The 14,280-nt window shown below is 45.2% G+C and overlaps 2 protein-coding genes across 2 annotated transcripts; both read left to right on the top strand.

Annotated features, from left to right (window-relative positions):
- Positions 1-1,949: 1,949 nt before the first annotated feature.
- Positions 1,950-6,972, top strand: LOC128305986 (uncharacterized). Its single transcript, XM_053043644.1, has 16 exons — positions 1,950-2,133; positions 2,189-2,435; positions 2,506-2,622; positions 2,690-2,846; positions 2,909-3,024; positions 3,092-3,248; positions 3,313-3,561; positions 3,628-3,961; positions 4,544-4,744; positions 5,134-5,380; positions 5,444-5,560; positions 5,623-5,779; positions 5,852-5,967; positions 6,038-6,191; positions 6,255-6,503; positions 6,567-6,972. The coding sequence occupies exons 1-16, from the start codon at positions 1,956-1,958 to the stop codon at positions 6,897-6,899; spliced, it is 3,129 nt and encodes a 1,042-aa protein (XP_052899604.1). The 5' UTR covers positions 1,950-1,955; the 3' UTR covers positions 6,900-6,972.
- Positions 6,973-7,284: 312 nt separating this feature from the next.
- LOC128305980 (probable cytochrome P450 12a5, mitochondrial) lies at positions 7,285-11,970 on the top strand. Its single transcript, XM_053043634.1, has 16 exons — positions 7,285-7,535; positions 7,622-7,868; positions 7,951-8,067; positions 8,130-8,286; positions 8,354-8,469; positions 8,538-8,691; positions 8,770-9,018; positions 9,087-9,413; positions 9,980-10,115; positions 10,193-10,439; positions 10,511-10,627; positions 10,694-10,850; positions 10,916-11,031; positions 11,102-11,255; positions 11,323-11,571; positions 11,635-11,970. The coding sequence occupies exons 1-16, from the start codon at positions 7,340-7,342 to the stop codon at positions 11,968-11,970; spliced, it is 3,075 nt and encodes a 1,024-aa protein (XP_052899594.1). The 5' UTR covers positions 7,285-7,339.
- The last annotated feature ends 2,310 nt before the right edge of the window (positions 11,971-14,280 follow it).

Here is a 14,280-nt window from a genome sequence, read left to right as displayed (position 1 = left end):
CGTCGCCGAAGGTCAGGCTGCGCGTACCCTTCTGCGCACTTTCTTTCGCCGGTAACGCAAACCGACACGACACTGCGCTTGCCAATTACCACTATTATGTACCATGGCCATGGGTACGTGAGGACACTGGTCAGTGTTGTTGGGTGGTAATTAAATAATTACCGGGCTTAAGCTGCTCATTACTAGTTGACTTGTTTTATAACATTATTTACCGTGGGCTGGAGGAGTTGTAATGGATATGGAGCTTCTGTTGCTGTTTGCGAAGCAGCAGCGATGTGATTGCGTTGGGGAATGGCCACACTCCTATCGAGTTGTTTGTTTTCTTAAGAAGGTGGTAGAGATATTGCTTTAAATTAATCTTTAGAATTAAATGTATTCAAAATTTTAATTAGGAATGTATTAAATTTAGAAAACTGTTGTTGAAGGCAATATTTCAGAACTCTTCATCTGTGCCCTTATAAGGCAACCATTTTGTAAACAGGCATCACAAAAATGGCTGCACAGTGGCGAACACATCATAAATGTTCCGAAACACTTCATCTCATAATATCGCCGGCACCCAAATACGGGACAACGACCGTCCAAACCCGAACAAGATTCGTTAAAGTGAACGATCTTACACGTCACGATCCGCACTATGCAATCCCCTCGATCTTTTTTTTTCTTGATGAATCATACCGTTAATTGGTTTAATTTTCCTTTTTCCACATCCTAAAGCCTACGGTTCCCGGGACCGACCTCGAGGACTCTCGCCGGGCAGTTTTAATTGGAAAGTTTCCCGTACGTCCATCGAACCCACCCCGGGTTCCTGCACATTCGTTGCAGCGTATTGCAAACGAATCGAGCCGAAACCTCGATAAAAAGGAACACATTATGATGAACCCCCGAGGTGGAAGGTAATTGAAAAATCAATCAAAATGGCACCGGTGCCCCAAGCGGACGCTACAGGACGCGTAAAGTGTTGATGACCGTACGCTCTTTGCATCGGTACGATCGCTTTTGAAGGTGGCGCGCTTGGAACCGCGCACGGGAAATCATCTCACCCGATTGGATTCGACTCGAATTCCGAATGGGCCAATTTACGAACTTTTCTATTGGGATGTGTTTCGTGGCCGCTTCCACAGCGACTTGAGCTGTTGCTTGAGTATGTTGTCAGTGCTGGGAGTGGTGGCCGGTATAAAGGCAACATCATTGACTTCAATTATGGCGAAAAGCTTCGAGGCTTTGTACGGTGAAGCGAGAGGTGATAATTTATACATTCCGCGCAGTTTCTGTTGACTCTAGTGAAGTTTATTGCAAAATCGCGTGTTGCTGGACTACCAATTTCGACGCTTACGCGACTTGAGATCATTAAAAATATCCACCTATTTGTGAAGTAATTTTCCAACAGAAGCTACGTCTCGGTACGGAATGATGATGTAGTTGTAAAAGAAATTATGGGCAACATTACAGGAACGTCCGAAAGTAAGGAAGAAAACTGAAATCGATTAATTCGTACAGAAGGATTCGCAAATTGTTTTGATTAAAAAATACGAAAAGAAAATCATAATGAAAAATATTAACTCAAGAGTCTTACAAACAAGAAATACAAGTAAACCGTCTGCAATCAAGGGTTAGCGTCGATAAACTGCGCATATTTCGTCTAATGTTTCTCAAACACATGGACAGCCGCTTCTGCGCTTTACACACGCTGATTGAACCATCAACGAAAACATTCATATGCTTCGACCTCGCGTTTATACGAAAATAACGCGCCTCACACAAACGGAACATGCTTTGCGCAACATAAAAGATAATCGAGACAACCACCAACAACGTTCTACGCATAAGGTCACCACCACGCGTGCAAAAACTGATATGAATTTGACATCACGAATACTGGCAGCGATTTCGACGCATCCAACCCACTCGATGTGGTCCCATCTCAGTGTCTGTCCGTACGAGGTGGGAACGCGATGCTAAAATTAACCGTCAATTCGCTACGCTTCCGGCCGTGTGGAGTGCGCTGGCGTAGCGCAACAGCACAACCAGCTGCTAATAGTGCGGTGGATCTAGAATGGGAAAATGCTCAACCGTTTGAAAACATTCCAGCACCATCGCTGTTGGGCTTCCTGAAAGAGTTCGGCCCATTCGGTAAGCTTGGGGTGATAAGAGTTACACTCGGAGTTACTAACATCTTCGTTCGCAGGTAAATACAAGGATGCGACGCTTTATGATATCAACAAGCGACTGCGCGAGCTCCACGGACCGATCATGCGGATGAATGGTTCGTTTGGTCGAGAAGATATCGTGATGACGTTCGTACCGGAAGATTTTGAAAAGGTATTACGTTCGGAGGGACAATGGCCTCGGCGTACGGGGATGGATTCGTTTGTGTACTACCGCAAACAGCAACGACCCGAATTCTTTCAGGGATATGGAGGACTTTTAGCTGAGTAAGTACAATTGGTTAATCATCTGCCTGAGACTCTCTATTGACTCTGTGTATCTCTGCTACATCCGTAGACAAGGAGAAGACTGGCACAAAATGCGGACGATCGTCAATCCGATCATGATGCAGCCAAAGATCATCAAGCTGTATGTGGACAAAGTGGATGAGGTGGCTCGAGAGTTTATGGCTATGTAAGTGACCCTAGCACTTCATCGCGGTCTAGAGAAAGCCAAGATTAATATACTTTTTTATGTGTAGTGTCCACAGCCTACGAGATGAAAAGCATGAGCTGCCGGCCGACTTTAATGAATGGTTGAATCGCTGGGCGCTGGAGACAATGGGGGTGCTCGTGTTGGACACTCGACTCGGTGTGTTGAATAAAGTACAGAGCCCCGAAGTCAGCAAGTTGATCAGTGTAAGATTTTATCCACAGACTTAACGGACCACTTGATAATCACTTGATGGGCTTTTCCACAGCTGACCAAAGATGCAGTAAGCTTGTTCTATCAGCTAGACATACTCCCATCGGTTTGGCGGAAGGTGAAAACCCCTGCCTTTTACCGGTTGATGCGTACGTTGGATGAGCTGTATCAGTAAGTGTATAAATACCATACTATGCTCTGGATTATTTTTTTTTACCATAAGCATTGTTACGGATAGCATGATTGCCTCTAAAATCGAAGATGCGGTGATAAGGATGGAAAAGAATCCGAAAGCCGATTCAGACACCTTAAGCATACTGGAGAAGCTGTTGAAGGTGGATCGTAAGGCGGCCTTCATCATGTCCTTGGATAGCTTATTTGCAGGTGTCGATACGGTACGGTAGAGAATTGACCCCCCCCCCCCCCCCTTGAACTTCATTAACCCGAGTATCTTCACAGACATCGTCAGGATCGACGGGAGTGCTCTACTGTCTTGCAAAGAACCCCGAGAAGCAGGACAAACTTCGTGCGGAACTGCGTCAGATAATGCCGGACAAGAACACACCTCTTACGCCTGAGCGTATGAAAAACATGCCATACCTTAGGGCCTGCATCAAGGAAGGGCTTCGAATGTATCCACCGACCTCCGGAAATGGGCGATGTGCTGGTAAAAACATCGTACTCCAAGGATACCGCATTCCCAAAGGGGTAAGCAGCTGGAAGGACATGGTGTCTATGTGTGCCGATTTGTCTAATGGGGGGAAGTTTTTGTAGATTCTGATAGGAATGGGTCAGCTGGTACTGCAGCGCGAAGAAGGCTACTTTACACGACCCACCGAATTCCTTCCGGAACGATGGCTCAGTGGCGAGGCTGGAGCTGGTTGTCCGAGCGCAAAGGAGGTACACCCCTTCATTTACATGCCGTTCGGATTTGGAGCTCGTTCGTGCGTTGGTCGACGGCTGGCGATGCTGGAGATGGAGATTCTGATTTCGCGAATGGTGCGACAGTACGACATCCGATGGAATTACGGCGAGCTGAAGTACCGAGCGACGTTGGTGAACATTCCGTCGAACGACTTGATGTTTGAACTGAAAGATGTATCCGATTGAGCAACTGCCTCGTGGTGTATATTTATTGGAAATAAATGGAACGAACTAATTTGAAGCGGGCGCTTGTTCTATTAACCATGCTCCGCGCGAAACTCAATGTCAAACTCAAGTGTGGCGATGGAAGGTAATTGTCCAACACAACCGTTCAATCCACAATCGTTTGGAGCAGATGAGCTTCAGTTGTTCAGGCGTTATGATGAGATGGAACAGATGTACAACGAAATCTTACACACACCACAGTACAAATCGGTGGTTTTTTGTTGTATTGTGCTCCAAAGTCACGGCCAAATGGCCTAACGCACACACGGAACGTACGCCTCACCCAAACAAATCGCGCTTCGCGTCGGCATCGATCAAGGTCACGCGGGGTGGACGCGATGCGGACCGTAAACATTAAGCGATGTTACCCGCACAACCCAAAACCGAATGTATACGTCGCGGTACTTAACAACGCCGATAAGCCGGTAGTGGTTGATGTTTCTCACCCTCAGCTGCCCACAGTTGAATGTTGGCGTTAGTTCAAATTTTGCAAAGCAAAGGCTGTGATCTTTATTATAGTAAAGCGGTCTTTTGGTGGCAGTAAGCGGCCCAGAAATGTTGATGCAGCGTAGTATAATTAGGTTCAGCGGTTGTGCCACTGTCAGGTGGCGAAGCGTTCACGCTCAAACGCAGCCGAACAGTGGAGAGAATGTGATCGATCCGGAATGGGCCACGGCAAAGCCGTACAAATGCATTCCGGGGCCTAGCATGTGGCAGCTGTTTACCGGTTTTTCAAAGGGTGGTAAGTGTTTGACGCGCGCTCAAAGTGAAGCGAACTGATGTGACAACGCGATGAGATCATTTGTGTATGTACAAGGGTTGGCTTCCTGTACTCATACCAACGACAAGCGATACGTCAAAATCGCGGTTTTGTTTTGATTCAACGCTATCTTTGCTGTGTGTTGATGGTTAGCGCCAGCTGTGCTGTGGATGTGTGTTGGTTTCGCGATGAATGAAATAGTAAAAGACACGCAATGACCCTGAACGTTTGTTTACATACGATCGTGGGGTGGTGAAGATTCGTTTGGAAGTTGGAGATGGAATTTATTCTCCAACATTTCTGCATCGAAATCGAAGTGTAAAGAGTGTAATATCTGCCTCTTACTTCTAAATGACTCTAAATTCCCTTAGGACGTTACGCTGGACTAGACTTGATTGAGCTGCACTATCGTTTGCGTGACGAATTTGGAGATCTCTACCGTATACCTGGAATGATGGGTCGGCCCGATGTCATTATGAGCTTCTCGCCGGAAGACTTTGAGAAGATATTCCGAACGGAAGGAAACTTGCCGATACGGCGCAGCTTCGACACGATGACGTACTATCGGCAGAAGATTCGCCCCGAAGTATTCGGCGAGATGGGTGGATTGGTGACTTCGTAAGGCGAATGTTTAGATGGGCTAAAATGTTGCTATGGAGAATAATGATGTACACTTTGCAGGCAGGGCGAACTGTGGCAAAAGATGCGCAGCATTTCCAATCCCGTACTGATGCAACCAAAGATGGTGAAGGTGTATCTTGAGCAGGTGGATGAGGTGTCGCGTGAATTTATGACGATGTAAGAAAGGAGAAGAGTAGAGTTCAGAATAAATGTTACAGCTCGTTGCACATTTTTTCCAGCATGGCTAGGCTGCGTGATGATAAGCAGGAGCTACCGGCTGACTTTAACGAATGGATTAGCCGTTGGGCACTGGAAACGACCGGTGTGCTGGCGCTGGACTCGAGGCTAGGCGTGATGCATACAAAGGATTCCGTGGAAGGGCAAAGGCTAGTGGAAGTGAGTAGGATGTGATACTTTGAGCTTTCTGGTCAGTTCTTGTAAAATATCTCACGTCATCACTTGATGCAGGTTGTGGATGAAATCTTCCAACTAACCTACCAACTGGATGTGTTACCTTCTGTGTGGAAATACTACAAAACTCCCAGCTTTAAAAGGCTAATGATATTGTTTGATGAACTTACTGAGTAGGTATTGCTGTAAAGGTATTCAAGGGAAAATATTTACTGGTTCTTGTCCATTACTATATCTCAACAGTATAATAATGCAAAAAATCGATGAGGCAATGGAACGGTTCGAGAAGAATCCACCATCTGAGGATAATCAGAGTGTCTTGAAGAAACTGTTGAAGATAAACAAACACGTCGCGGTGATCATGGCACTAGATATGATATTTGCTGGAATTGACACGGTATACTCATGCGGAAACAATATCCAACACTCCTGATTTCAATCCTGTTCTTGATCCTTCCAGACTTCGTCAGGTTCCGTTGCCATATTGTACTGTCTGGCCAAACATCCCGACAAGCAGGCAAGACTGCGCGAAGAGCTTCGGACGATAATGCCGTCCAGAGATACCCCACTGACGGCAAGCACGATGAGCAATTTGCCATATCTGCGGGCTTGCATCAAGGAGGGAATGCGATTGTTCCCCCCTACAGCGGGTAACTTCCGAGCCACGGGACGCGACATGGTGCTGCAGGGCTATCGCATTCCAAAGGATGTAAGCAACCTGCAAGAATGTTAGACTTGTGTAATATTTCACATAATCACATTTCCCTCCTAGACGGACGTTGCAATGGGTACACTAGTCCTGATGCGCGATGAAAAATACTTTGTGCGCTCGAAGGACTTTCTGCCGGAACGGTGGCTTGCGGATCGCGATGCCGACATACCGAGCGCCAAGGACGTGAATCCGTTCATTTTTCTACCATTCGGGTTTGGTTCGCGCAGCTGCATAGGGAAGAGGTTAGCTATGATGGAGATGGAGGTAGTTCTGGCCCGACTGGTAAGACAGTTTGATTTTCGATGGAATTACGAAGATTACAAAGTTCGTACCACGGTCATAAACCTGCCGGGTAGTCCACTACGTTTCGAGGTGAGAGATGTGGATTCCTAACGAAATTGTACGCTGATCTCGGTAATTTATTTGAAACAATCTAATTTATCAAGCGAAATATACACAACAAATCAATAAAGAAAACAACACAAACAAAAGCAACGCATTGAACAGCGCCTGCGACATGAAGCGAATCATCGCTCGTCTTATCTATTCGATATCAACAACAACGGACGAGGGTTGTTAGAATGGTGAGTAACAATCAGCAAGTGATGTAGCTATTTTTGGCGCGATGGTGTATGTGCGTATTTCATGTATGCGCAACGCATCTTCTGTAAGGTGAACCGCTGCGTATGTGTAGGTTCGCGCAAACAAAATCACTTCACACTCAGATTAGATAGATCATTGTAGCGGCGAACAGTCGTACGCGAAGCAGCTGCGTAACAGTTCGGTGCCGAAAAGTGTTGTTAGTTTACAAAAGTGTTGCCAGCAAATACAGAATGCTCATCTTAAAAGCCCCGTTGTGGAATAATTGGTTACGGTCAAGTATAGTCCCGTATACGGCAGCATCGAAACGATGGCTCAGTGCGCAAGCGGCTGTCGATCACGTTGATCCGGAATGGGCCACAGCAAAACCGTACAAAGACATCCCCACACCATCCCTAATTGAGTTCATACGTGGATTTCAAAAAAATGGTAACTAACCTGTTTATTGTTTGTTTAACTTCTTGCGCGGAAAGGTGAGAACATTTTTTTTGCCACAAAATCGTATACAATAACAGGGCGTTACGCAAATCTTGATCTCGTGGAGCTGCATTCACGCATGTGGGCAGATTTTGGTGATATTGTTCGGTTCCGGGGAATGTTTGGCCGGAACGATGTAATCATGACGTACAGCCCTGCCGACATTGAGAAGGTGTTCCGTACCGAAGGCCAATGGCCGGTACGACGTGGATTCGATAGCTTCACTTATTATCGACAGAAGGTTCGCCCCGATATCTTTGGTGAGACGGGAGGTTTAGTCACGGAGTAAGTAGCCTGCCTTATCTTCTGCTCAAAGGTAAAGAGCTTGAATAGCAACACTTTATTAACCAATGCTTAACGCTTTCAGACACGGAGAAAAATGGCAAAATGTGCGCACCGTCGTAAACCCGGTAATGATGCAGCCGAAAACGATTAAACTGTACATCGATCAGGTTGATGAAATTGCACGCGAGTTTATGACGCTGTATGATGATCTGTCGTTGAGTTCGGTTTGTCCAGATATTGCAAGACCTCTTTGCATTGCAGCGTTGCTGAGATGAGAGATTCGAAGAATGAACTTCCGAAGAATTTCGACCAATGGCTTAATCGATGGGCGCTTGAAACGATGGGTGTGCTTGCATTGGATACGAGACTCGGCGTGCTGGAGTCGGATCAATCGCAGGAAGCCAAGAAGATCATTGGGGTGTGTTTTTTCAGCTGAACAATGCAACTGGTTAACATTATTAAACAAATTGTATCGATTGTTTCAGCTTGTTCGAGATCTTTTCGAGCTAACTTACGTTTTGGACGTGGAAATGTCGCTCTGGAAGTACTTCAGTACGCCCTCTTACAAGAAACTGATGCGTGTGTTTGACGATCTAACTAAGTAGGATGATTGAGCTAAGCGAACTGGTAGAACAGCATTACATACAGTGGATTGTTGCTCTCTTTTAGTTTGATTATGGCAAAAATTGATGAGGCAAAGGAGAGACTTGAAAAGCAACCATCAAACTCCGCCAATCAAAGTGTGCTGGAGAAGCTGTTGAAGATCAACAAGCACATCGCGGTCATCATGTCTCTGGACATGCTTATTGCTGGGATTGATACGGTATGATCAGTGATAAAATCTCTTTACTTTTATTTACTTTATTTGAATTTGGAACTTCAATTTGAACTTCATCTGTAGACATCTTCCGGCTCGATCGGTATACTGTACTGCTTAGCGAAGCATCCGGAAAAGCAGGCAAAGCTACGAGAAGAGCTCCGTACCATTCTGCCCAAAAAGGACTCACCATTGACCGCTGAGAAAATGCAAAATCTCCCGTACTTGAGGGCCTGCATCAAGGAGGGTCTACGACTGTATCAACCGGTTGCAGGAAACATGCGTGCCGCCGGTCGGGACATCGTACTGCAGGGTTATCGCATTCCGAAGGGAGTGAGTATAGACAGTGCCGCTCAATCGATGGCAGACCTCATGTCCCACTGCAAAACTTCCCTTTTCAGACGGATATTGCCATGGGAACGGCAGTACTGCAGCGTAACGATAAGTACTTCCGTCGAGCTGCCGAATACCTTCCGGAACGTTGGCTATCGGATCGGCCGGGCGATGTTCCAAATGCAAAGGACGCGAGCCCGTTTATCTTCCTTCCGTTTGGCTTTGGTGCTCGCAGCTGTATTGGCAAACGGCTCGCCATGATGGAGATGGAAATTATTACCGCTCGTCTGGTGCGACAGTTTGATCTGCGCTGGAACTATGATCAACTTCGCTTCAAGACAGCACTGATCAACATCCCCTCGAATCCGTTGCAGTTCGAGCTGAGAGAAGTTGATCACTAGGGTACCGCTACTTCAAACTGCGCCAACATTCGCTTTGAAGCTCACGGTTCTCAACGCAGCTGCAGTATTCGATCGTTGGTAGTAATTGTAAAGGGTGACTCAAAATAAATGATCATTACTAACCACGTCGATGTAACGCGTGTAAGAGACAACACGTGGGAAGATTGATCGTTAATTTATTTAACATCTGGATTTGAATAAGTTGTCGTTAAAGTGTAAGCTAATTTAAGGAATAGGTAAGTAAGGTAAGTAAAGAAATGGAATAATGAGATGAAGGAATGGAAAATCATTCATGAAAGAATTCAAATACTGACGATTCAATCAAACATGTTCCGGAGAATCACCCTACGTTATCACGCATATGAATGGGAACTTGTCACATTGACGTTTAGATAATGCTGTTATTGATAAACAACTACACAAGAGCGTCATTCGGTTGAAGAACGCCACCGAAACTTTTAGTACCTCCGTGTTTGTGAAGCGTGTACGTGTGTTGTTTTTGGGGTAAAATGGTTCTACGCGCAGTGATACAGCGATCTTTCGCTCGGAGTGAATTTCAGTGTGCGAAACGGTTTCAAAGTACGGTAGCCACGGCAACGAAAGATTTTATCGATCCGGAATGGGAATCGGCAAAGCCGTACAAGACCATTCCAAGCCCTAAACTGATGTCATTTGCGAAAGAATTTAAGGAGGGAGGTAATGTTTCGGATGTTGTACACGCGGTGTATCGACCGGTGACGCACGATCGCTAAACGTAAATATGACATTTGTAGGTCGTTATTATGATCTCACCGGTGCCGATTTGTACAGCCGCTGGCGTGATGATTATGGGGAGTTGATGCGTATCAAAGGCATGTTCGGTAGGGCGGACATTGTTCTGACCTTTCGGCCGGAAGACTTTGAGAAGGTGTTCCGCACGGAAGGTGTTTGGCCGATACGGCGAAGCTCGGAAACGCTGAGCTACTATCGGAAGAAGGTGCGTCCAGAAGTGTTTGGAGAGTTGAGTGGCCTCATTACAACGTAAGTGGAGGATTGTTGATAGTCAACGAGGTCTTTAAGGGTGAAATTATAAGCAAATTAATTTCATGTAGGCAAGGTGAAGAGTGGCAAAAAGTACGTACCATGGTGAATCCGGTGTTGATGCAACCCAAAATTATCCAGCTGTACGTGAACCAAGTTGATGCTATTGCCAGAGAGTTTATGAACATGTAAGATGATCAAGACTTCTAAAGACAACATAAAGTATGTTGGAATTAACTCTCGATTACGAATAGAGTGGCTGCTTTACGGGATGACAAAAAGGAGCTGCCATCTGACTTCGATCAGTGGTTGAACCGATGGGCTCTGGAGACAGTAGGAGTACTTGCGCTGGACACTAGGCTGGGTGTTCTTCAACCGGAACATTCCGCAGAGGCCAAGTCTATCATTGCGGTTTGTTAGATGTTACTGCAGAGGCAGAAGATATTGTTTCATTTTTATTTATTTAAAAATTCTAGCTTGTAAGGAATGTTTTTGACTTGATGTACCGTTTGGAGATGGAGCTTCCGCTTTGGAAGTACTTCAAAACTCCTACCTTTAAGCAGCTGATGAAGAAGTTTGATAATCTAACGAAGTAAGGTCTCTTCTAGCTATGTATCTCTTTTATTTGTTTATAAAATGCTTTACTTACCATATTCAAATAGCATCATAATGGCGAAAATTGATACAGCAGTTGAGAAGTTTGAAAGGAATCCAACGTTGGGAGGTAATCAAAGTGTGTTGGAGAAACTTTTGCGAGTGAACAAACAGGTAGCCAATGTGATGGCGTTCGATATGCTGATGGCAGGAATTGATACGGTATGAAACTTTGGTATCTACTCAAATATTTGTTTCGCTAGATTTATATAGTTTGAATGTTTTAAAGACATCCTCCAGCACCACTGGGTTGCTCTACTGTCTCGCTAAGAATCCGGAGAAACAGGCCCGTTTGCGCGAAGAACTTAAGGCAATATTACCACACAAGGATTCGGCACTGTCGCCAGAAAGTATGCGCAATCTACCGTACCTAAGAGCGTGCATTAAGGAGGGCTTACGATTGTATCAACCGACGCCAGCGAATGTGCGGAAAGTTGGTCAAAATATCGTTCTGCAAGGATACCGTATACCGAAACATGTAAGAGATCGCTACAAATTATAGGAACCCTGCTGTACTTCAACAATTTTTCCTTCCTTTCAGACGGAAGTAGTGATGGCTTCATTAGTGCTACAACGTGATGCCACACACTTCCCGCAGCCGGATGCATTTCTGCCGGAACGATGGCTCCAGGACGGAACGGATTCAGACGCACCGAATGCTAAGGATGCCCATCCATTTATCTTTCTGCCGTTTGGGTTTGGTGCTCGCAGCTGCATCGGTAGACGACTTGCCATGATGGAGATGGAGATCGTTATTGCACGCTTTGTGCGAAGTTATGAGATTGGGTGGAACTATGGCAAACTGAAGATGAAAATGGGACTGATCAACACACCGTCCATTCCACTCCACTTCGAGCTGAAGGATGTGACTGAGTGATGTTTCAAACGAACAGGAAGAAATACAATGTTGGTTGGTGGAAATGCAATGACATCGATTTTTTATTGTAATATTCTTATCTAAAGCTATAAGCGTGTGAGAAAATCCATTACAATATGTGCTAACGAAGATAGTAAGGGGTGAACTGTTATCAATAATTTCGTCTTAATATTCACTGACTTACAGCTAGAATTGGAGTTTCGCTCTGCACGAAAGAACTCGTAAAGTTCACAATTTAGAGCAACACATAATTTAAACATTATATTCAAAAAGGATGTTCGAAATGAATGCCATAACAATGTAACAACGTGCACACCATGTATGGTTTGATTCTATCAACCTGTCGTAAGGTGTTGTTTATCGATGTGGCAGAAAAAAACGAGATTGTGACATTGATAACACAATTTACTGCCGCTACACGGTGGTCGCTTGCTTTCGAGCTAATAACTCGCCGGCTGATAGTGGAGCCGTACTGTAGAACCGGCCGTGGCTTTATCACAATCTCCATTCCCTGCAATCAACACACACAAACACGGTAACGCCGAAAGAAAACTAGGCCTCGCTCGTTGTGTGCTCCGATGGTGAATAATTACTGAACAAATTCATTTAAATTGTGCATAATTTCTCAATTATTCAGCACACGACGGTAGCATGGAAAATGAGCTTCCGGGCTGGCCAATCAACAGTGCCAGTGAAGGGAAGGTGCATTCGCTCACCGTGAACGCATAAGCGTCCCAGTGCAAAGTGCATTTTTGTTGGCCGGAGAGATAAAATTGAAGCAGAAGGGAAAGAAAAAAGAAAAATACACCCCAAACACACACACACGAAAAAAGACGGAGTGGAAGGAAAATCGGCGCCTTGCACCGTCAACACATTAGCATGCAAATGAGGGCTGGGTGAAACGTTTCTGTTGTTTGTTGGTGATTAATTTCGAGGATAACAAAAACAGAACCAAGCAGTAACTCCAGCAGCAGTGAGTGCCTTTTTCAGTGGGTCCCCATTGGACCTTGTAGCTTGTATGTGACTGGTAGTGAATGTGGTTCCTGGCTAAAGGGTTGTGGTTTTGTTACGATGGCAAAAAGCGTCATCATGGTTTAGCTGCACTAGTCACGATTTATCCGAACGATTAGCACTTAAAGTATGATCCTCTTCACCTTGTTCCCACTCCACCCTGGGGGACGCTGAGTGCAGTGGCCCGAGGAAAAAACCACATCTCAATGTGCATGATTTTCACAATTTCATTAGCATCGTTAATGAACCGGGGCAACCCGGGCACCGATCGTGTACGGCGATGCACACTATTTGCAGTTTGCACCCTAGCCTAGCCTTTTCCGTGCAGCCCACCGCCACATAAATTCTACTTCACGAATTATGACCCATAACAGCGGTGGGTGGTGCGAGCGTGCGGGGGTGTGACGCGTAATTGGAAGGCTCATTTGGTGAAGCCGCCCCAAAACGCGCCATTCCAGTGCAAAAAAAAACGGGGTGCTTACAGCAGCGCTTGATAGTTATTTTTAACTCACTTATGCTGCGTTTGTTTGATTGGCGGCTGCAGTTCGCTCATTAAAGTCGTTACTCGTCGGATAATCGCGTCCCGACCATGTGGACCACGGATGGTTGGATTATACCATGCGGAATCGTTTACTTTGCCATCCCGCTCCGCGTGCTTTTGATAGATGCGCACATCTGATCGGGCAAACGGCATTGTTAGCGATGCAACGATCGGCGGATGGCTCGTTAAGGCTCGCATCGCGGTGACCGCTGGGCAAAAGCGTGTGGTGGCGAATAAATAAATCGTGCGTGAAATATCGTGTAAGGATAATTTTCCCAGTTATGTTTAGGGTAAGTTTAATTAATAAATTGCCAATTAGGTAGAAAGTAGTGTATAGTATTTTTTTCTTCGTTTCGAGCCATTATTACCCTAACATGGGACTTGATCGTGCATAAGGCGTGGCAGTACAAACGCTCATGTTTTGTGGAAATAAATGATGCAAAACAACTATCGGTACACAGCGTATGGTGTGAATGAGTTAAGCAATGTAGAGATAATTAGATTTACTTTAATTTATACTTATTTTTTTCTTAAACTCTAAAATTTTTAAAGTTTTTCCAATGAGTCAATATCCATAGCTACAGGTAACTGCGTTTTGGTCAAAAGTTCTTCATTTCGTCTTATTGAGGTTCAGGTGTTAGAGAATAAAACCGAAGGCAGACAGATGAAAGCGTAGCTGCCTCACGGTTTAATACATTTGTGATCGTGTTGTTGTATTCCAGCTGCTTGAAAAACATGTTAAGTGTAACTAACTCATT

The sequence above is a fragment of the Anopheles moucheti genome, chromosome 3 (genome assembly GCF_943734755.1).
Source record: "Anopheles moucheti chromosome 3, idAnoMoucSN_F20_07, whole genome shotgun sequence".
Taxonomy (NCBI): Eukaryota; Metazoa; Arthropoda; class Insecta; order Diptera; family Culicidae; genus Anopheles; species Anopheles moucheti.
The sequence above is the reverse complement of the archived record's forward strand: the minus strand, read 5'-3'. Positions and strand labels throughout refer to the sequence as shown.

Coding starts and splice junctions, on each gene's coding strand:
- LOC128305986 (XM_053043644.1), top strand. CDS start 1,956: ATGCTAAAATTAACCGTCAATTCGCTACGCTTCCGGCCGTGTGGAGTG. Junction 6,192..6,254: donor TATTTGCTGGAATTGACACG/GTATACTCATGC, acceptor TGATCCTTCCAG/ACTTCGTCAGGTTCCGTTGC. Junction 6,504..6,566: donor GCTATCGCATTCCAAAGGAT/GTAAGCAACCTG, acceptor TTTCCCTCCTAG/ACGGACGTTGCAATGGGTAC.
- LOC128305980 (XM_053043634.1), top strand. CDS start 7,340: ATGCTCATCTTAAAAGCCCCGTTGTGGAATAATTGGTTACGGTCAAGT. Junction 7,536..7,621: donor ACGTGGATTTCAAAAAAATG/GTAACTAACCTG, acceptor ATACAATAACAG/GGCGTTACGCAAATCTTGAT. Junction 11,032..11,101: donor AAGTTTGATAATCTAACGAA/GTAAGGTCTCTT, acceptor ATATTCAAATAG/CATCATAATGGCGAAAATTG.